Genomic DNA, 23038 nt, shown 5'->3' on the forward strand with positions numbered 1-23038 from the left:
ACAGTCCTCATTCTCCTGACCTTGAAAGAGCCCCCAATACACCATCGGGCTACACTAGCACGTGACAGGGACAAATATAGACATTACTAGCGCCTGCTCGAGTAAATCAATGAGCAACGGGATGACAGTTGACAGTGAATGGAATAAACAGTGACAGTGAAGTATCAAATACACTGTATCACTGTCACTGTCATCCCATTGTTCATCAATTTGCTCAAGCGGGCACAAGTAACATCTTCACTGTGAGACTTGTTACTGTTTTTGGCATATCGAATACGCCATGGGTAGGTTGCCAGGCTCTGCCATGCGGGCGAGATACTCTCAGTAGATTGACGGGATCTCTGAGACAGATGGAGGTATCGAACCCGGGTCAGCTGCATGCGAGGCAAACACCGTACCCGCTGTGCTAATAAATAAAAGGATAATTACTTATAAATGCATCAATTCCAACTTAGGCATAATTAAGTAGGGGCCAGAGAGATGGTACAGGAGCTAAGGTACTTTCCTTGCACACAGCCAACCCCAGCTAAATCTCTGGTACCACATAGGGTGCCCCTGAGCACAGAGCCGGGAGAATAAGTCCGGAGTATTCTCAGGTGTGGTTCAACTCCCCCCAATGTAAATAAATACACAAATGCTTCTCACAGAAACCATGATGAAATCAGTCAACTGCCATCCTCAGCACTCAGCTCAACTCACACAGTGTTTTAGCAACAGGATGTTCTAAAATATGGAGAGAATTTGGGAACAATCCAAAGAATATAAGGCACAAACCTATATCTAGGCAACAGCTGCATTCTTATGAAGTCTGAAACATTTAAAACAGCAAAAATCAATATACTCACATGGGATGGAATTTAATTGGGGGCACGGTTAATAGTAATGAAAATATGCTCTTCCCTACACAAATGTTTCATGAGATGATACATGGAACTTGGGATAGCTACTGGTCTCCTCACCACTAAAATCCATCACTGTAACAATCACACAAGGTGTACCCAGATATCCGAAAACACCCTCTCCTTAAAGTGCTTGCCTGGCCAGCATAAGGTCATGCGGTCAAACCCCAGTGCCACCCGAGTGCACTGAGGCCATCCTGACTGCCTAGCTCTTAGAGACTCCCTCCACCCCCACCCCCCACCCCCCACAAACTATAAAGGCCCCAATAAGTTCTTAACTGTTCTGTGGCCTGGGGCCACTGGCAGGCAGAAAACTGAAAAATAATAAAGTAAATAGATTACAGAATTTTAGCTTGGCAATAGTTCCAACAGACTGAACCAAGAAACATAACCCAAGGCTCATTTTCCCCCTGGAAAATGTAGGTAACATATATTTGTTTCTAGCACTGTGGGAACAAGTTTCGTGTAACTGTTATTTGACTAATCTTTGTCTTTCTATACTTTGACTCCTTTCAATTAGATTCCATAATCACAACTCACATAGGAGTCAGATTTCATTAAGAAGATGCCTATGGGGGCTGGAGAGATAGTGCAGCAGGTAGTAAACTTGACTTGCACGTGGCCAGCCCAGATTCAACTCCCGGCATCCCATATGGTCTGCCAAGGCTGCTGAAATGAGTCCTGAGTGTAGAACTAGGAGCAACTCCTGAGTATTGCTGGGCGTGGCCCAAACACAAAACAAAACAGAACAAAAAAGGAGTTGCCTTTTATTTTAGAAGCTTATACTGTCCAAAATATGCATCTAATTGTTAAAAAAGAGGTAGGGGGGAAAAAAAAGAGGGAGGGCCTCAAGAATTATCGTTCTAAAGTCATGTAAGGTTTACTTAATATTAGAATTTATTCATACAAGAATGATTTTTTTATTTTTGTTCATAATTTAGGATACTCTTTATTAATTATCTACAAAAACAAATACTTAATTAGCTAGTATATAAAAATTCCCTGTTTTTGTTAAGCAATATAAAGATTAAATATATCAAAATTTATATTATACAGTCATGAGTACAGATACACACATAAATACATTTGTAAATAAATTTGTATTGTATGACTTAAACCAATAATAGAGAGCATGGGCTAATTTGAGTACATAGGCTAATCTGAGTACATATTATTTATAAATAAAACTATTTTAGTTAAATTAAATGATGAAAGAAATTATCCACATGTAAAGAAAATGTGTTGCTTTGATTATTTGCAAACGTATGATTAAACAGAAGTTACTAAAAACAGAATAAAATAATCATTTGCCAATATATGAGTAAATTTTATTTTAGAAGAATAATTTCTTTTTTTTTGCTTTTTGGGTCACACCTGGCATTGCACAAGGTTACTCCTGGCTCATGCACTCAGGAATTACTCCTGGTGGTGCTCAGGGGACCATATGGGATGCTGGGAATTGAACCCGGGTCAGCCACATGCAAGGCAAACGCCCTACCTGCTGTGCTATAGCTGCAGCCCCGTAAAAATAAATTATTCTTAAAGCTGCTTTGGGTAGTCCCACCACCAGACCCTAAACACACACACTAGAAATTGTTCTTCGAAATGAGCATTTTACTTGAGTCATAGCACCTAGTAAAGCTGGTAAAGAAATGCACCCCAGGGCTGGAGCCATAGCACAGTGGGTAGGGTGTTTGCCTTGCACTCGGCCAACCCAGGTTTGATTCCCAGCATCCCATACGATTCCCCGAGCACCGCCAAGAATAATTCCTGAGTGCAGAGCCAGGAGTAACCCCTGAGCATCGCTGGGTGTGACTCAAAAAAAGGAAAAAAGAAGAAATGCACCCCAAATAGGGAGAGGTGAGAGTTACCTGAATTGAGGTGATGGGGCTCTTCCTGGTGCTGCCTCAGTGTCAAACCACCTTCTTGAATCAAACTCGCTTGTGCCCTCCAGACCAGGCCGCCCGCTCTGCTAGATGCTCCTCGTCTCTGTATGCTTTCCTCCCCAGCAGTTACCAAAACGAGTGGCCGTTTATGAGCTCTCCTTGGGGCTCTCGGTTCCTAAGGGCGCAAAGCACTAGCTTCTCACTCTGGGGGGTCGTGAGTCTAGAGATCACATCACTGGAAGGGGGAATCAGAAAAGCTGTGCTAACATGCGGCCGGAGAGATAATACAGCAGGGAAGACATCTGCCTTCATGTGGCCAATCTGGGTTCGATCCCCGGATCCCATATGGTCCCCTGAGCATTGCCAGAGGTGATTGCTGAGTGCAGAGCCAGGAGTGTGACCAAAAAAGAAAAAGAAAAAAAAACTGTGGCAACAGTAAAAGGTTTCTGAAGGTGGAATAGCCAAAAACACACTCAAACCCACCCCGCTGTGAATCGGAGGTGTTCCGGGAACAGCTGGCCTGGGTTCTATTTCTCTGGTAAAATGGTGCCTGGAGGGGACTGGAGCAATAGCACAGTGGGTAGGGCATTTGCCTTGCACACGGCTGATCCAGGTTCGATTCCCAGCATCCCATATGGTCCCTTGAGCACCGCCAGGAGTAATTCCTGAGTGCAGAGCCAGGAGTAACCCCTGTGCATCGCCGGGTGTGACCCAAAAAGCAAAAAAAAAAAAAAAAAAAAAGGAATGGGGAAAGTTTGAGATGACCCTGTCCAAAGGACATGCATGTACTTCACAGTCACCAGCCATCCTGACTTCCATGCTGCAGAGGGGTTAGGTAAAAGGGGATGTATCCGGTGAAAGCCTGAATCAGGATCTGAGAGGCTGTGCCCCAAGCCACTGAGCCCCACACAGTGTGTGCCCCCCCCAACCTAGACCAGCCCACAACAACCTTGTTCACCAGTATACCTGCACCAGACAGCAAGCCCTGCTCAGAGACCCGCCCAGCCAGGCCCCCATGGTCACAGCATCACCACTGCACATCCATCTCCAGAGCAAAATCATTTTCTCATCCCAAACTCATACTCCTGCCACTTTCCTGGTCATGCACCATGGGCTGAAAAACCATCTCTTCACACACACACACACACACACACACACACACACACACACACACACGGTTCCAGCTGAGGGCCGAGCATTGGGCGCCCCCTGCCCTCCCGTTTCAGCTCAGGTGGGTCAGGGAACATCCTTTAGCCATTCATCAAATGCCATATTCTTGGTGGTTTTGTCCACTTTGTAGTTGATTTTGCAATTTTAAATGGCCCATAATGGTCAGATGGCTCAGGGGGTCAGGGCATATGCCTGTATGCTCAAGGACTCGAGTTTGATCCCTGGCACTGCATGCACGCCCCCCCAGCACCCCCCCATCCCTGCCACTCCCTGAAGATCCAGGACCACCAGGCACACGTTATGTGGTCTCAGCACTGCTGAGCCCAAGAAGAATTACATTGCTGCTCCCGCACATTGAGCCATCCTGCCCAGTTGGTTCAATCTCATCTTGGGAACCCCTGTGCACTGTTTGGGAAAACCTCTCCCAAATAAAAGTAAAATAAAAACAGCCCACACCATTATTGGTCGGTATTCTGGCACTCCGGGATAAGTTCCACCCAGGCAGGAATTACGGTGCTGTTGACTGTGAGTTCAGTGTCAAGGAGCAATAAAGAGCAAAGCTGGTTCTGTGCCCATCGGCTGTGCCCAGAGGCCTGCAGGTGCTGCGCCCCCGGTCTGCGGCGGGAGCAAAGTATTCACGGAGACGTCTGGAGCATCTAGAGGCATAACTAGAGTCAACCGGGGCGAATGGGGAGATGAGCAAGCGAGAGGCAGGATAAAGCAGACCTGGGGGACTCGGGGCCCCCGCTGGGCGGGGCCTCATCTCCCTGTCCTCGCCCCCTCAGTGATCAGAGTCATCGACGTGGACTGGCAGCGCCCCAGGAACGGCGCTGCCCACCACACGCTGGAGTACCCGGGCTCTGAGCTGGTGGTGCGCCGGAGCCAGATGTTCTCCTTAACCCTGGAGCTCAGCCGAGCGCTGGACAGTGAGGAGAGCCTCATCTTCACGGTGGAGACAGGTGAGCGGCTTTCCAGCGCCCCCCGCCGGACTGCGGGGGGAAAGACTTGGCAGTGGGGCTTGAGGTCCAAATTGGTTCTCAGCTTTGAGAGGGGGAAGGGGTGAGTTTTAGGGGAAGGCGGCCCCTGTAGGTAGGCTGGGTCCCCCAAGACTACAAGCTTTGGAGGACAGCTCTCCGGTTGAATGATACCCAGGGGCCCTGGGCTCTGGAAGGACACAGTAGCACCTTGGTTGACCCTTTAGAGTTGAACATTTCCTCCCCTCATTTCTTTTTTTTTTTTCTTTTTGGGTCACACCCGGCGATGCACAGGGGTTACTCCTGGCTCTGCACTCAGGAATTGCTCCTGGCAGTGCTCAGGGGACCCTATGGGATGCTGGGAATCGAACCCAGGTCGGCCGCGTGCAAGGCAAATTCCCTACCCACAGTGCTATCACTCCAGCCCCTCCCCCTCCCCATTTTAAAGGTTCCTACCACTTTCTCCCTGTCCCAGGAAGCAGACGGGTGTCGGGACAGGGGAAGGGGGCCCTCCTCTGACCCTGGCCCTCTTGTATGTCACTTGGTCACATGCTTCCCTGCACGTGTCCCCCTGCAGTTTGGGGGGTGCTGAGGGTTGGCCTCCAGGCCCGTGGATTCTCTGCTGTTTTCCCACTGCCCCCCCCCACACACTCTCTCTCTCCACCCCCGCACCTGCGCCAGGCCCCCAGGCGTCGGAGACCCTGCGCACCAAAGTCGTGTTCCAGACCACGGAGCTGGAGCTGAGCGACACCTGGCTAGCGGTGACAGAGGCCCAGACGGAGAACACGGTGACCGTCAGCCTGGCCAGCCCTCCCGATGCCGTCATCGGCCGCTACCTGCTGAGCGCCAGGGCCTCCTCTCGCCGCAAACACAGCGACCGGAAGCTGGGCGAGTTTGTTCTCCTGTTCAACCCGTGGTGTCCAGGTAGGAGCCAGCGGGGCTAAGGGGTTTGGGGTGGGGGGGAAGTGAGGGGGGTTCTGAAGGTCTGGGGGGCCGGGACTGGGACAAGAAGGTAAACACTAGGAAGATGGTATGAACCAAGGAGTTACCTGGTAGCTACCACGGAGCCAGTGAGCGAGGGGCAGGGACAGTAGTTTGGGGGATGAGAAGGCCAGTGGGCAGGTATAGGGCCTACGGGAGAGGCTAAGAACCAGTCTCAGAGCCAGGTGCTGGGAACAAAGGACAGCTGTCTTGGTTCCCAGCACTTCCTATCAGCTGCTTCCTCCCATGAGCCTCAGTGTTTCCATCTGTAAGGTGGGAATAATAACCTCATGGGAATAGGGTAGAAACTCACAACTTCTGAAGTACAAGGTACACGCAAAGGAGTAGGTATTGTGATTCTTTAAGAAACAGGCGGCTGGGCTGGAGCAATAGCACAGCGGGTAGGGCGCTTGCCTTGCACGCGGCCAACCCAGGCTGACCCAGGTTCGAATCCCAGCATCCCATATGGTCCCCTGAGCACCGCCAGGGGTAATTCCTGAGTGTAGAACCAGGAGTAACCCCTGTGCATTGCTGGGTGTGACCCAAAAAGCAAAAAAAAAAAAAAAAAAAAAAAAAAAAAAAAAAAAAAAGAAACAGGCGGCTGCTGTGGACCTCACATAGGGTCCCCCAGAGTGTCAGGACTTCTGAAATCCATCTGCCAGCTTGAGCTGACTTAAGAGGGTGTGTGGGGGGGGGGGGAATTGCTGCTCGGGGAAAAGCGGACTCCCTGGAATAGAGGGAGCAGGGGGCTGCCTGGGAGCCCAGCCAGCACTGCCTCGCCCACTCCTGCCCCCACCAGCCTCCAGGCACTGGCCTGCCGCTGACCTCTGATGTAGCCCCTTCCCCAGCCCACCCGGACCTGACGATGCTTTTCAGAGGATGACGTGTTCCTGTCCTCGGAGGAGGAGAGAAGGGAGTACGTGCTCAACGACAGCGGGATCATCTTCCGAGGCGTGGAGCGGCACATCCGGGCCCAGGGCTGGAACTACGGGCAGGTCTCCAGGGGCACCAGCCAGACGGGGACGGACACCTGGTCGGCTGGGATCTCTGCGGGAGGGATGGGCGCAGGGGAGAGGGGAGGGGGGACTCTAAGGTCACCTCCATTCTTCCCTGCATTCCCGGGGCAGGTCCTGGGGGAAGAGGAAGTGCAGGGAATACAATTTGGAAGGAGAACAAGCTGGTTCTGTTGTGGACGGTCAAAAAGCGGAGATCAGGGGCTCCCCGACTCGAGCCTGTACCCCAACACAGAGGTCTAATAAAGCATCCAGATGGGGCGAGTCCACATTCCCCAGCTGCTGAGTCAGTGGGTCTGCGCTGGGGCCTGGGATTGCATCTCTATGGAGGATGCAAGGGTACCACTGCTTCCTGCCTGGGACCACACTGAGCCTCACGGGTGGGTTTAGAGGCTTACGGGTGTCTGGGGGTGCACACTCATGGGTGGTGCTGCAAAGAGCATGAAAGAAAACCCCAAGTCAGAATGGCAGGAGGTGTTGGATTGAGGGTGGGGTTTGTTGGGTGTCACAGTTGAGCAGTTGGGCTGTTGGCAGGATCTACCTAGGCCAAGGGAGCAGACAGAGCCATGTGGTGGCCAGGAGAGTCTGGGATTCTGCTTGGAGGAGCTGCCTGTGGGGTTCTGCGTCTCCCCCTGGAAGAAGGGGTCCTGCTGGGTTAAGAGCCTTGATGATTATACCAAGGGGTGGAGAATTAAGGATTTGGAGCTCAGGGACTATACAAGAATAATAAATTAGAGGGCTTGAGGTCCAACCAGAAAGTAGCCACTGGTCAGCATCCACCACTTGCTTCCTTGTGGGAAAGTGAGTCCAGGGTTCTTGGGACCTCCAAAGTATTGCCGCTAGAAACACTCACATATCTGTGAATCTGCCCCTGCCTTAAGGTGACTGTGGACTGGCTTAAAGGTGATTGCAAAAACCATGTGCACTCACGAGCTTCCCAGTGGGGGAATGTGGTATGGAACAGTGGGGAAGAGGATGGGAAGGAGGTGAGGGAGAATGAAGATTGAGCTTCTGGTTCTCAATGACTCTTAAATGACGGGTCCTGAGACTGGGGGATGCTCTGTGGTGTCCCAGCTGGGTGGGGAGGGGCAAGCGAAGGGGATGGTAGGAAAGGGGTGCAAAAAATAAACTCTCCTACAAGACACAAGTGACTGAAAGAGAGAGAGTGGCGGGAGGGCCGGAGATCGCTGTGTGGCTCTGGCCTCTGAACCTAGCCTCTCTGGGGCAGTTTGAAGAAGACATCCTGAACATCTGCCTCTCCATCCTCGACCGAAGCCCCAGTTTCCAGGACGACCCGGCCACCGATGTGTCCCGCCGCCACGACCCTATCTACATCACCAGGGTTGTCAGCGCCATGGTGAGGAACCCCGGGCTCCCTCAGCACACCCCCTCGTGGGTCCCTGGCACCCACCCCAGGAGCGCGGGGCTTGATCTTCCCCAAGTCATTTTTCATTTCAAAGCTACCATAACACCCCACCCAACATTTGAGGGCATCAAACAACCCCGGAGGAGGCTTACAGTTTTGGAGACAGGGGACTTGCGCAGGGGACTGTTATGACAGCTGGTCTCTGCTGCGAGATGTAGCCATGGGCGATATCTGAAGGGACGTGAGGTCTAGAGTCCTGTCCTGGGGCTGGAGGTCAGTGATTGCTGGTCTCTCCTGCCGCCCTTGCTGGCGCCAGAACGCTGAGACAACACTTTCACTCTCATGTTTCGTCCTCGGCCATGATGCTGGGAATAGCTGGGCTGACCGGTCACGGCTTGGTCTCTCCACTAGGCTTCCCATGCGGCTAGCTTGGCGTTGGCATGACCAGCTCAGGGTCACCAGGTAGAGCCATAGGCTTCATCCTAAGGGATAAGCCTGGAAAGAGGACATAGGAACCGTCTGCTTGACACCATCTGGGCCTAGAAACGCAGCACAGCTTCTGCCAGAGCCATTGGTTAAAGCGGTTGAGGGCCAATCTGGATGCAAGGAGAGGCCCCCTAACCCACTCCTTGGAGTATCTTGAGTCTATTCTAGGCCAGCATGCCAGCGAGCAGACTGGGAGCACCTCTAGAGCAAACAGGTGTGGAGATCAGTGGGCATCTCTGATTCCAAAAATCAACCCACCTGATTTTCTCATATGTGATTCTCTCATTTGCTTAAGGCCTCAGAGAGATGTATTTTGGAGCACAGAGAATGAAAAGTCGTGATGAGTTCCGAAGGGTTGAACATGATGAGCCCAGACAGCAGGACAGTCTCCAAAGTCAAGTCCTGGACTCACTTTACTTCCTTGCATGTGATTTAAGCCAATCCCTTGAGCTGTCCTAATCTCAGCTTTCTCCTTACCCCAAAATAGGGAGAATTATCGAACCTACATCACCAACTCAAGCAAGTTAGTATCACGTGCATGAAAAGTTGTGCTGACATATGCAAGCATTTCACAAATGCTGTCTTTGTTTATAGCTCTATAAAGATTATGCCACCCACATTCCCCCCAACTGAAAAAAATATCTTTAACATTAAAACAGGAAATGCCCTAAATCATACATGATTCTCAACAATAGAGTATCCCAATGGAAGGTAAGTTCAAATGATAAATGATCTCCGGAAATGCTACTGGAAAACGGCAAATGCATCCACTGTCAGGCAGTTTAAAAGCCAGGGGTGGCCCTCAATGAACCAAGCAGTCAAAAATTGGAAGTGATTTTATGATGGTGAGATTCCTACAATGGGAACCCCTGCCTGGTGGTGGACCCCTGACCTCCTCTGTCCAGGTGAACAGCAACAATGACCGGGGCGTGGTACAGGGCCAGTGGCAGGGCAAGTACGGCGGCGGCACTAGCCCCCTGCACTGGCGTGGCAGCGTGGACATTCTACGCAAGTGGTTCAAGGGCAGGTTCAAGCCCGTCAAATACGGCCAGTGCTGGGTCTTCGCTGGAGTCATGTGCACAGGTATGGGGGACAGGAGTCCTTAAGCCCCAGCCAGCTCCCTGGCTTCCTGGGTGTGTAAAACACAAAAATAAAAAGAAGGGGCGCGCAGGCGTCGAGGCAGGCGAAGGAAGGAAGAAGGCCAAACTGGTTGCTCGATCGGTTTATTTCATGTCCATCTCCATTCTCCTCTGATTCTCCTCCTGCTTCTTTCTCCCCCATCCTACTTCATTCTCTCTCTCTCTGCCTCTCTCCCGGCTCTCGGTCTCTCTCTCGATCTGTGGATCTGGCCCCCGTGGATCTGGCCCCCATGGATCTGGCCCCGGTGGATCTGGCGCCGTGGATCTGGCCCCCAACCCACTCTTACCGCCTAGTTCAATCTCCCCAGCATGAGGGGGTTGAGGCATACACATAGGTGTGGTCAGCAATAGGGTAAGGTTCTTTTCCCACAGGGGATGCTTCTCCTAGGACTTAATTCTCTTTCAGCAGAAGGATCCACCCAAGGGCAGAGTCTCATGAATGTGTTTCTCTTCTCCTCAGCCAGCAAACATATAAGAATTCATAATATTAATTATTTTGTATGGACACAATAAGAGATGCATTAAAGCTTATAGAATTGCTCTCCTGGGGCCATCTCAATCTCAGACTACAGTGCTCAGGCCAGATCAGTCTTTCCTATCCCTGGCAGGGTCCCAGTCTCATAATTACTATTGGATCATGACAGCATTTGTCTATGATCAAGCTCTTAACTTATAGTTAAGAATTAGGCACTTTGGCCAGGCCCATCTCGATGCCAGGGTAGCACATAATTCACCGCTTGCCCTGGATCCTTCCTGTCCCACGTCGGGGACCCTACTTTGGGGTGCTAGGAACTGAGGGCAACTGAGGCTTAAGTGGAGAAAGCAGATGCCCAGGAGGGAATATCGAGGCCAATTAAGTCTTAAGTTATAAAAACATAATATCGTCTTCTTGTGTCTATACAAAAAGAACATAGCTTTAAAGTAAATTATTCAAAAGGCATAAAGAGGAGAGAAAGGCAATATTATAATATTCAGTGTCCTAGGAAGTTCTGACCTTACCAATTAACAGAGTTTGATTAAGGGAAGAGCAGATAAACTGGTAGAATTGGTTACAGATAAACAAAAGAATGGGAGTGACTCGGGAGCACTTTGATGGGTGTGACTGATAAACCTAAGCTCCTAGTGGCAAGGGGGAAAGGACAAACCAATGATATCCAACACTGGGTTGCGTTCATTTACATATATTTACATAAATGCTCCGCCCCCTCCAAATACTGGTCTCTCTTGGTGATGGGGAAATAGAAGTCTGGTGAATAAATATGCCAGCAAGCTCATCCATGTGACTTTTGGTCTTGAAATTGCAGAGTTCTGCCTCCCTCTGCTTCTGGCTCATTGAGTGCCTCTGGGCAATCCTGTGATCACCTCTTTCCCTTAGAGAAACAGACAGGCTGCTCTATGGTCATTATCTAACTTCCAAGGTCCTACCAGTCTCAGAACCTGTCTTGTCCAAATGGGGGTGGCAGTGGTGTCCCCAGAAGTCCCCTGAGAAAATGGGTCAGGGATGTGGTGTTCCTGGTGTAAAGAAAGGAGTGTCACTCCCGGCAAGGTAGACAGAGCCAAGAGGGTGCTGTGGCCGGATTGAGGTTGCGGGCGGAGTGGTTGGGGGGGTCGGTCCCTGCACTAGGACACCAGACCCCAGTCCTTGAGCCTCGGGGTCAGCCTGCTCCTCCGGCCCCGCCCACTTCCTGCTCTTCAGTCCTTAGGTGCTTGGGGATCGCAACTCGGGTTGTGTCCAACTTTAACTCCGCCCATGACACGGACAGGAACCTGAGCGTGGACAAATACGTGGACTCCTTCGGGCGGACGCTGGAGGATCTGACGGAAGACAGCATGTGGTGAGTCCAAACTCCCAGTCGCCCTGCGACACAAGAGGGCCCCCCCGGAAGCCGACCCGTCTCCAGGGCCCAGCCAGTCCCGGGAGGGGATGGAGTATAAGGAACTTGAGGCCACACAGTAAGTGAAGGGAAGTGCAGGGTAGAAACCACAGCCACCCTCCCTTGCGTGGAAAAAGCCTCAGCAGCCAATTCACGTGCATGAACAAACCCTCGCCTTTACGAACAAGACTTCAGCTAATAAGCTTGTCAAACGCCCTGTCGCCAAGGAAGGGAAGAGGTGAGGAATGTAAAGTACAGTTCCCAGAGGCCTGACCTCCCATTCTCAGGGGGCCCTTCTGCAGCCCACTCCCACCTCCGGGGGTCCCAGCCTCCCTCTTTTCCGCTCCTGTCTTCTCCTCTTGCAGAGTGGGTAGATCCTCTTTCAGATGGCAGGGCATCTGAAGACCGACAGGTTTTCCGTGACCTCCCCTTTCCCCCAAAATGTTTATGAGGTTATTTTCCTAGAGTCCTTTGCCCTACACAGACATTCTCAGGCCACCCATGAAGACGCCCAGCGCCAGCAACCAGAGTTTCTGTGCTGCGCCTTACTAGGCGGCCTTGTATGTGCCACCCCGTTTCCTTATCATAGCCTTGACATTAGTTAACACAGGAAATTTTGCAGCAAACTTCAGACTTTACCAAGGCTGATAGAACCTTGAACATCTGAACCCTACCTACCCCATGTTTGCCCAGCGAGTCACACACCCCAACACACACAGACACACACAAACACACACACACACACACACAGAGCTTTCTTTAACATATTAGACTCTAAACTCAGCATCTTTACACATACTGTTCATTCCGCCCAAAACACTATTCCCTTCACCATTCTTCTGTTGAATTCTTTCTCTTTGCAGTCATGTCTGGGATATTTGTGGTTTGTTTAGAATATGTCTCCATCAGTTAGTTATTCTCTTTCTCAAGTCTCTCTCTTCTCAGTGTTTGTCACTTGTATTTATTTTATCTGCTGACTTACTTGCTCCTGTCTTCTTCTCTGGGAAAACAAAGCTTTGTGATAACAAAGCTTCTGCTTTTTCTTTTCTTTCTCCCTCTTCCTTTCCCTCTCTCTTCTCCCTCTCCCTCTCCCCGCCCCTCTCTCTCTCGGTTTTTGGGCCACATCTGGCAGTGTTCAGGATTTACTTCTGGCTCTGTCCAAGCTCACGGATCACTCTGACAGTGACCTGATGGTGGGCTCAGGGGACCATATGGGATCCCAGGGATGGATCCTGGATCACATGCAAGGCATCTGCCCTACCTGCTGTACTATGGCTCCAGCCCCAAGAGTAGCTTGAATAACAGGCTCTTGATCTATATGTACAGGTTCACGTATAGCCACCATACATCTATGCCTACATACATGTGTGTGCATGCACGGTCCTAGAATACCTGCTTACCAATACTGGAGGATGAAGGGCTCCCCTGATTTCACCACAGTTCCCCCGGGGCCTGGCTCAAGGTCAAGACTTCCCTCCATTCAGCATTCACTGAGACACACTTGGTCTGTCCTCTCTACTGCAGGAATTTCCACGTCTGGAACGAGAGCTGGTTTGCCCGCCAGGACCTGGGCCCTTCCTACAATGGCTGGCAGGTTCTAGATGCCACCCCGCAGGAGGAGAGCGAAGGTACGAGCTCAGCCAGGAGGGTACCAGACCCCCAAGTGTCCTCACCGTGGCCACTCACCCCAGCCCTTCCCGCTCAGGTGTGTTCAGGTGCGGCCCCGCCTCTGTCACAGCCATCCGGGAGGGCGACGTGCACTTGGCCCATGATGGCCCCTTTGTGTTTGCGGAGGTCAACGCTGACTACATCACCTGGCTCTGGCACGGGGATGAGAGGCGGGAGCGTGTGTACTCGGACACCAAGAAAATAGGCCGCTGCATTAGCACCAAGGCCGTGGGCAGCGACTCCCGCGTGGACATCACAGGACTCTACAAATATCCGGAGGGTGAGAGCAATGTGGCGGCCTCTTGGTCTCCCCAGAGGCCATTCCCCCTGCTGTAGTGAGGACTTCCCTCTGCTGCACCTTCTCTGAGCCTCACCTCTGCCTTTAGCTTCCTCCGTTTGCAGGGTAGAGTCCCACCGCTAGGAATAATAACTGCGTTTCTGGGAACACCTCAGGTCATAATGGCTACTGCTATTAATAGGCAATAGAAACTGCTAATAGATAGACACACATGTCCATCAGAGAAATCAGAGACGGATGGATAAGCAGGCAGGTGTGAGAAAGCCAAAGGGTTGCTCAGCTCCGTGCTGCAACATGGTTGACCCCCAGGGACATTGAGCTAGGTGAAGCATCCTCTTATAGAGGACAAACACTGAGGCCATTCACCTGAGGTCCCTAGGGTCCTATTCATGGAGACAAAGAGAATGGTGGTGGCTGAAGGGGTGGGGAGGGATAAAGTTGTCAAATAGGCACAGAGTTTCAGGTTTGCAAGATGAAAAGGAGTTCTGGAGGTGGAGGATAGTGATGGTTGCACAATGAAAATGTGCTTAATGTCACCTAAGTGGGTCATTTTAAGTGATTAGACTGGAACCCAGGGGTGTGGCTCTGTGGCAGAGTGCCTGCCTGGCATGCATGCGGCTGAGTGGGGTCCTCAGTGCCACCCTATATTGCTATGATGGTGTAGAACTCAGGGCATCACACCAAGTGTAGGCATCTTGGCACATGACAATGAGAGAACAGAAGGGGGAAATGATCGTGATGATATTTTCATAATTAAATTTCACATAATCCATTGTGTTAAAAACACAATTGTTGGGGCTGGAGCGATAGCACAGCGGGTAGGGCGTTTGCCTTGCACGTGGCCGACCCGGGTTCAAATCCCAGCATCCCAGATGGTCCCCTGAGCACCGCAAGGAGTAATTCCTGAGTGCAGAGCCAGGAGTAACCCCTGTGCATCGCCAGGTGTGACCCAAAAAGCAAAAAAAAAAAAAAAAAATTAAAAAACCACAATTGTTAAATATAGTACTGTGACACTTTCATCCCATTGTTCTTTGATTTGCTCGAGCAGGCACCAGTAACGTCTCCATTGTGAGACTTGCTGTTACTGTTTTTGGCATATCAAATATGCCACAGGGAGCTTGCCAAGCTCTGCTGTTAGGGTGGGATACTCTCAGTAGCTTGCCGGGCTCTCCGAGAGGGACAAAGGAATCAAACCCAGGTCGGCTGCATGCAACGCCAACACCCTACCCGCTGTGCTACCGCACCAAACCTATTAAATATAAAAGCAGAATAAAGGAAGAAATGTGATAAGGAAGGAGAAAAGCAATAAGGAAATATCCAGACTGTAAAAACAGAATTTAAAGTATTTTTATTTGGGGACTGGCGAGATAGTACGGAAGGCAGGGCATTTGCCTTGTATGCAGCTGACTCAGGTTCAACCCTGCAGAGCCAGGAGTAAATCCTGAGCATTGCCAGGTTAAACCCCAAGCAAACAAACAAACAAAAAATGTCTTTATTTGGAAATTGGAGAGATAGTTCAACCAGCTAAGTGCATGATTTGCATGCAGGAGGCAGGGGTTTCATCTCCAGCACCCTGAGAACCTCCAGGAGGGACCCACAAGAGCCAGGACCAGTCATTGAGCACCAGCAAATACATCTATTTGTAAATAACAGGCTCTAGTAAGTGTAAAAATCCTAAAAAATCCATAAAAAGTTATTAGGACCAATAAAAAAATTCAACAAGATTTTAAAACACAAGATCAACTTATAAAAATTAATTGTATATCTAGACACTTGCAAGATATAATCTGAAATTAGAAAAACAAATTAAATTAGGAAATAAATCAGAAAGAGTAAACTGCTTAGGAACATTTTTAGAAGAATTATTTGAGCAGGAGTGAGAAAATTCTATCTGACTTGATGGGCTAGTAGCACCAGGAGTGGGTCCCCTGAGCACTGTTTGGGAGATCACCCCTCTCCCCCACCAAAATGCAAGAACTGTACACTGTTAATGAAAGAAATTAAAGAAGACTTAAATAAATGAAAAGGTTTTTAATTTCATGGATTGAAAAACTTGAAGATAATCCAAAATTAAGCTACAAAATTCCTATCAAAATTTCAGCTGAGTTCCTTCCCTCTGGCAGACCCTAAAATTCAACTGGAAAAAAAAATTTTTTTTTTAAAGAAATATTTTATTGAACCACCGTGAAAACAAGAAAAAAATACAAAGCTTTCAGGTTCAAGTCACAGTCAAATACTGATCAAACCACCATCCCTTCACCAGTGCACCCGTTCCACCACCAAGAACCCCAATACACCCCCCTCCCACCCCACCCCCATCTAAGTAGCTAATGATATTCCCATTATTCTCTATATATATTGAGTACATTTCATATTTCCATACAGAACTCACTATTATTGATTGGAAATTTTCCCCAACAATCAGGCCTGCCGAATAGGCATCATCTAATAATTTCTCTTCATTGGTAAGAGTGAAGACTTTGAGTTTTGGGTTTCAAATATTTTAGCTCAGTTCACAGTCAAAATGGATGGCTGCAAGAATCCGCTCTGGTGCCAAAATGGGTTAGGAGACCTCAGGATCACAGTCAATAGGCGCGGAGGCTCTGCTTCTCGTGCCGCGGCTCTCGGTTCATCTCTGGGCGGAAGGCGCGCCGGGAACACCCCCCCCTCCCAGGACCACTTACAGGCTACGTCACTAAAGAAAGTCCTACCTCCTGGTGGAGGGGTCTTGGAGGGTGGCTCTCACCGCGTGGCTGCTGCCGCTGCCGCCATTTTTGCTCTCAACTGGAAAAATTTAAGGGATCCAGAATAGTTAAAAAAAAAATCTAGAAAAAGGACAAAATTAGTAATCTATACTTCCCAATTTCAAAATATAGTGTAAATATATAATAAATAAACTTGCACAAGAATGAATATATAGATTTATGGAACATAATTGGGACACTAGAAATAAGCCCTTACAATATGCTCCATTAATTTTGACAAGGGTCCTATGGCAGTTCCATGGGGAAGGAACACGATGATCTTTTTCACACATTATGCAGGCACCGCTGAATTATTCACATGTGAAAAATAAAGTTGGAGGCTGGAGATGTAACCCAGTGGTGGAGGGCATGGTTAGCATGTATGAGGCCTCAAAGTCAATCTCTCTTGCACACAAAAAGAATGAAGTGAGCCTCATATCACACCATACACAAAAAAATTAACTCTACTGGCCCATAGACCTATATTTTAGAGCTTAGATTATAAGCTTTAAAAAAAAATAGCAGCTGATCTCTATGGTCTAGGGTTAAACACAGCCTTTAAATTTTTTTATATCAAGAATAGAAGTGATGGAGTGGGGAGAGACTCAAAGGGCTAGAGCAAAAGCTTCGCATGGAGGAGCCCCAGGTTTCATCCCTGGCACATTCCTGAGCACGGTAGGGTGTGTGCAAGACCATGATTACGTAAACAAAAGTGACATGGGCCAGAGAGAGGGCTCTAGGGTCAGCATGCAGGTTTTGCATGCAGGAAGCTCATCTTCAATCTTCAGAATGGACAGTCCCCCGAACATGGTCAAAAGAACGGGACCAACAGCATGGGACCAGGAGCAGCCTCCAGAGTCTAGTTGAGTGTGGTCTCAAAATAAAACAAATGAGGCAAACAAGAATACAATACCCAAGTGTGGCCCCTGCGCACTGTCAGATGTGGTCCCCAAACCAAAACCAAATTTAAAAAAATAATAGCATATGGGGGACTGGTCAGGGATGTGTCTCAAATGTAAAATATATGCCTTACTTGCACAAGACCTAGGTTTGATCCCTGGTACTGCAAAAACAAAAACAAACCCTGAAATAGTACCAGGGGCAAGGACAACCCTGGTCCAATCCCCAACACAACATAGGGTCCCCAAAGCCCTGCTGTAAGTGATCCCTGAGTGATCTGGGGGGACCCCATTCCCTCCCAAAAAAGCAGTGAAGAAATAGGCAAAACTCAATAATCAAAGCATTTGAATTTTCTAAATGCACAAAATATTTGAATAGACATTTGTTCAAGGATGATAAACAAATGGCCAATAAACACATAAAAAGATGTGCCATTAGTTATTAAGGAAATACAGATCAAAACCACAAGGATATGATACCCACTCTGATGGCTAAAATTATAAACACATACACTAGTGTTAGTGAGAAGGATGAGGAGGAGCTGGAATACTTACATTGCTGGCAGGAAGCATAGTGGCGGGACTTTGGAAACGTTTGACAGTTCTTCAAATCATTCAAAGTTACTTTCCCACACAATCTAGAAGATGCTCTTCTAGGTATATACCCAAGAGAAATTATTTTTTTTTAAAAAGATACCCACATTCAGCGGGTAGGGCGTTTGCCTTGCACGAGGCCAACCCAGGTTCAATTCCCAGCATCCCATATGGTCCCCTGAGCACCGCCAGGGGTGATTCCTGATTGCAGAGCCAGGAGTAACCCCTGTATATCGCCAGGTGTGACCCAAAAAAAGCAAAAAAAAAAAGATACCCACATGAAAACATGTCTATGAACATTCACAGCAACAGTATTTAAGATCACTTAAAAGAAGAAATATTGGAGGCCAGAGCAATAGCTCAGTGGTCAGTTTGGCATGTGGCTGCCTCACACATGCCAAACCAGATTCAATTTCTAGCACCACATCTGGACCCCCAAACCCTGCCAGAAGTGATCCCTGAGCTCAGAGCCAAAACCAGAGGAAACCTTGAACACCACCAGTATGACCCAAAAAACAAACAAAACAGCAGAAACATCCCTCTTCTCCACCAACGAGTAAGTAAAAGGTGGTACATCCACATCTGGGGCTTTATTCATCAATGAAAAAAAATTAAGTACTGATACAACTGGATTAGCATTAAGAGAACGAAGTTTTTTAAAAAAATCCATAAAAGACCATACATTATGCAGTTTTATCTTTTTATAAAATGTCTAAATTAGAAAGGTTGTAACTATCTCACGGTGATATGATAAAATTTTTTAAAACTGTCCAAATTAAAAACTAGATGAGTTAAAATTTAAAAATCAGTTGCCGTGGCTGGAGAGATAGCACAGCGGGTAGGATGTTTGCTTTGCACGTGGCCGACCCGGGTTAGATTCCCAGCATCTCATATGGTCCCCTGAGTACCACCAGAGGTAATTCCTGAGTGCAGAGTCAAGAGTGAGCCCTGTGCATCGCCAGGTGTGACCCCAAAAAGAAAAAAAAATCAGTTGCCACCAGCTGAGGCTGGGAGAGAGGATACGAAGTACCAAGGGTTTGCAGAGTTTCTTTTTAGAATAACGAAAATATTCTAAAATGAGGTAGTGGTGATGGCTGCACAAGTCAGTGAACATACTAAGAAAGATGGAATTGTCATCTTTTAAGTGGATGAGTTGTGGGAGTGTATCTGGAAGCCCTCCTGAGAAAATAATGTCACATTTCACTGGCGGGGAATTAAGACATTGTCATAGTGAAAATAGAAGAGCAAGATAACAAAATTCCTCCACACATTAATCATAAAACATGAGATATTAAGGAGATATTAAGGAACACTTAGGTTTATATAGAGTTCACTACAGAGTTTCGGTCCGTGGGGATAAGCTTAGGGAAGGAGCTGTCAGTGGGGAAACAGTAACCCCCAGGTTCCAAACAGGGAAATTAGAAGTGAGAGCTGGGTTTGGAATAATCAGGGTGGAAGAGAACTGGAATGAGGGGAGACCCTTGTTTCCAGGCAATCCAGGAACATTTTAGAGCATTTTGTTCCATGCCTTGTCTGTGGATTTCTTGTACCCATTTTGCTGATAGAAAGATTGAGGCTCAGAGGGCTGACTAATGAGAATGTGATCAAAGTTGACCATCACCTGCTGGCAACCAGACCTGCTAGTGAGGTCATTCTTATGAAGATCTCATGGGAAAAGAGGGAAGATCTACAAAGGATGCAAAGTTTGGCAGGACCTGGTGTTGAATGAGGGTGTTGAGAGGCTGGGATTGAATTAAGGATCCTTTGCATTCTTTTTGTTGTTGTTGTTGTTGTTTTCTTTTTGGTTCACACCCAGTGATGCACAGGGGTTACTCCTGGCTCTGCACTCAGGAATTACTCCTGGCGGTGCTCAGGGGACCATATGGGATGCTGGGAATAAAACCCAGGTCTCCAGAGTGCAAGGCAAATGCCCTACCCACTGTGCTATCTATCTCTCCAGCCCCAGGATCCTTTGCATTCTTGACTTGTATGCTGGATGTTGGGAGTCCTTGTCCTTGCTAAGATGGAAAATACACTGGGCAGAAGAGAGCATCTTTGTTTGAATTTAAGGCCCCTTTGGGGAGGCAGGAGACTGTCCAGCCACATGTTATGGTTTGAATGTAAAGAGAGATCGGGGCTAGCAGCAGAGAGAGTGAGTGATCAGGAGTCTTAACCTCCCATGTCTGCAAAATCCAGAGGGGTCTAGAGAGCAGACCCTGGAAACCCAAGAGACCCTGATCTCACTTTTCAGAAGACACCCCTCACCTTGATAAGTTCTAGACCATTTCTGCCACTTAAGGAGAAAAATGGGAGATTAAAGAACTGGAAATTGGAATCAGACAGGGTTTAAGTCTCAACTGCATGCATTCGAGTTGCTTCACTTCTCGCATTGGGCACCTTATCCACAGACCAAAGAAGGGGGGAGAACTCAGTTCCTGGGACAGGCTGTGCCTGGCACTAAAATACTGCCAAAGTGTTAACCCTCATTGTCAGAGGAAACTGCAGGCCCGCTTGTGAGAGAACCTGCACATTTCATGTCATTTCCTCATCTGAAGTTCTTCATAACCAATTAAAAATTAATTTAAGTTCGGGGAAAACAGCAGAGTGGTTGAGGCACTTGCATGCAGCTGATCCTGGTTGACCCTTAGCACGTGGTCACCCGTATTCCCCCAGTACTGCAGGAAGTAAGCCCTAACACAGAGCTGGCAGTAGCCCTCAAGGACTGTGGGATGTGACCCCACAGCCAAAATGATAATGATGATGATAATGACTATGAGGATGAGAATGAGGATGCCTTTAAATAGTCCTAGAACCATAATGCATGTGTCTGTGCTCCGCCTCTGGGTCTCAGGCTGTCAGTTTCTCCATGACCTCCACCAATCCTGGTCATCTTTGTTTGGGGAAGATGGGGGCTTGGGGGCTGATTTTTTTATTTTGGGGGCCACATTCAAGGCTGTTCAGGGGCTACTCTGGGCTCTGTACTGAGGATGGCCATATGGGATGGTGCCCCAGTACAGAACTAGGATGGAATGGGATGCAAGCAACCTGAGCTTCCTGCATGCAAAGAAAGCCATGCTCAGCCTGCTGAGCGCTCTCTCTCTCTCCCTCTCTCTCTCTGTCTCTGTCTCTGTCTCTCTCTCCCTCTCTCTCTGTCTATCTCTATCTCTGTTTCTCTGTCTCTGTCTCTTTCTCCCTCTCTCTCTCTGTCTATCTCTGTCTCTGTCTCTCTGTCTCTCTCTGTCTCTCTGTCTCTGTCTCTGTATCTGTCTCTGTCTGTCTGCCTCTCTCTCCAGAAAGGTGGTTTGGGTTTTCCTTTTTTATTAAAGAATTATGATTTATAAAGTTATTGATAGCTGCATTTTAAGCATACATATCTCAACAACAATCCTACCACCAGTGCAACTTCCTTCCACCAGTGTTCCCAGATTTCCTCCCCACCTGTTCCCACCTGTCATCTTGACAGGCACATTACAATGTTCCAGTGGTTGCAGCCTAGATCTCATGTTTTCACTGTTGTTGAGTCTGTGTTTGGAATATATGACTATACTACTCGCCTGTATAACTCAAGTCCTAACCCCCGTTACTTCCTATTTTCTTCTTCTTGATTTTTTTTTTTATTTCTCTGCCCTCACCTGTTAACCATGGGGTCAAGGGTGATCTAGACATCCCCCCTCTTTCCATACATGCCACAAATAAGTGAGATCATCCTGCATTTTTCTCTTACTTCTTTCAACATGATTATCTTCCAATTCTACACACATTGCAGAAAATTGTGTGATTTCATTGTTCCACAAAGGTGGTTTGCTGGAGACGGGAGGTAGGCTCACGAAGTGGGGTGCTCTCCTCCGTAGGGTCACGGAAGGAGAGGCAGGTGTACAGCAAGGCGGTGAGGAAGCTGTTCGGCGTGGAAGCCTGGGGGAGACGGACCCGAGTGCGCAGGGCCGGTGGCCGAGGCCTCTGGCGAGATGACCTCCTGGAGCCGGCCACCAAGCCCAACATCACCGGCAAGTTCAAGCTGCTGGAGCCTCCCGTGCTGGGCCACGACCTGAGTGTGGCCCTGTGCTTGGCCAACCTCACCGCGAGGGCACAGCGGGTCCGGGTCAACCTGAGCGGGGCCACCATCCTCTACACGCGCAGGCCGGTGGCAGAGATCCTGCACCAGTCACACGCGGTGAGGCTGGGGCCGGAGGAAGGTGAGACCATTAGCCCACGCAGGGGGGACCTGGCCGTGGTGGGGGACAGAGGGACATGCCAGGATGCTGCTCAGGGTCATTCTCAGGGAGGAGGCGGCTCTTCCTGAGCATCGTGCTTCTGCAGGGCCTTCCCTCTTGTCCACTATGAGAACAGCCAGAAAGGTCCACGGTCAGGCCGCGGCCCGCTGAGCCCCAGGTGAGGTCACTCCACTGAGTGTGACTGTTGGTGCCCGGACACCTGCTGGGCCTCCTTCCTCGCAGTGGATCCTGGGCCCGACCAGCTCTAGCTGAGAGTCAGACAGACGCAGCCCAGGGAGTTGCCTGCGAGGGGCTGAGAACTCTCCTGCAGAGCTGAAATCCCCCCAGGCAGCCCCCACCCCTTTCCAGACCTTCTGAACCCGGAGCCCGTTTCTGGTCAGCAGAGCTTATGTTTTGACAAAGTGTGAGTACGTTCGAAGGAGATGTCACGCGTTTTTCACTTTTCCCGACACTTATTTCCCACAAATCTAAATCACAGGGGGAAAGAACTGCATAAGAAAATATGAATTAGCATACACTTAATCCTGACTTTGAGCGGTTTTTTAATATTAAAAGGAATACCTAGTCATTAAAGATTTAGAAGCACCCGAAAGATCACCCGGGATCCTGTCACCCACCTAGAGGTCGCTAATATTTTTCTTTCCAAATTGTTAATGCCTGCCACTTTTGAAAAACAGTTTTAATTACATTACAAACATTCATTAGGACCCTTCTCTTTTCACATTACATTGTAATTTAAATATTTTTATAAGCTCTTCATTAACATTTTAATAGATGTGTAATCTTTAAGTAAATATATGGTGATTTATTCCGTC

At 48.8% G+C, this 23038-nt stretch overlaps 1 protein-coding gene across 1 annotated transcript in view; it reads left to right on the forward strand.

Moving 5' to 3' along the window:
• TGM6 (transglutaminase 6) overlaps positions 1 to 23038 on the forward strand; it is a 32904-nt gene that overhangs the window by 2439 nt on the left and 7427 nt on the right. Inside the window, exons 2-10 of the mRNA XM_004611004.2 lie at positions 4741 to 4914; positions 5611 to 5853; positions 6787 to 6905; positions 8152 to 8280; positions 9681 to 9858; positions 11611 to 11749; positions 13313 to 13416; positions 13494 to 13736; positions 21843 to 22184. Coding sequence (XP_004611061.2) covers positions 4741 to 4914; positions 5611 to 5853; positions 6787 to 6905; positions 8152 to 8280; positions 9681 to 9858; positions 11611 to 11749; positions 13313 to 13416; positions 13494 to 13736; positions 21843 to 22184 — 1671 coding nt within the window. The remainder of the gene's footprint in view (positions 1 to 4740; positions 4915 to 5610; positions 5854 to 6786; positions 6906 to 8151; positions 8281 to 9680; positions 9859 to 11610; positions 11750 to 13312; positions 13417 to 13493; positions 13737 to 21842; positions 22185 to 23038) is intronic.

The sequence above is a fragment of the Sorex araneus genome, chromosome 3 (assembly GCF_027595985.1).
Source record: "Sorex araneus isolate mSorAra2 chromosome 3, mSorAra2.pri, whole genome shotgun sequence".
Taxonomy (NCBI): domain Eukaryota; kingdom Metazoa; phylum Chordata; class Mammalia; order Eulipotyphla; family Soricidae; genus Sorex; species Sorex araneus.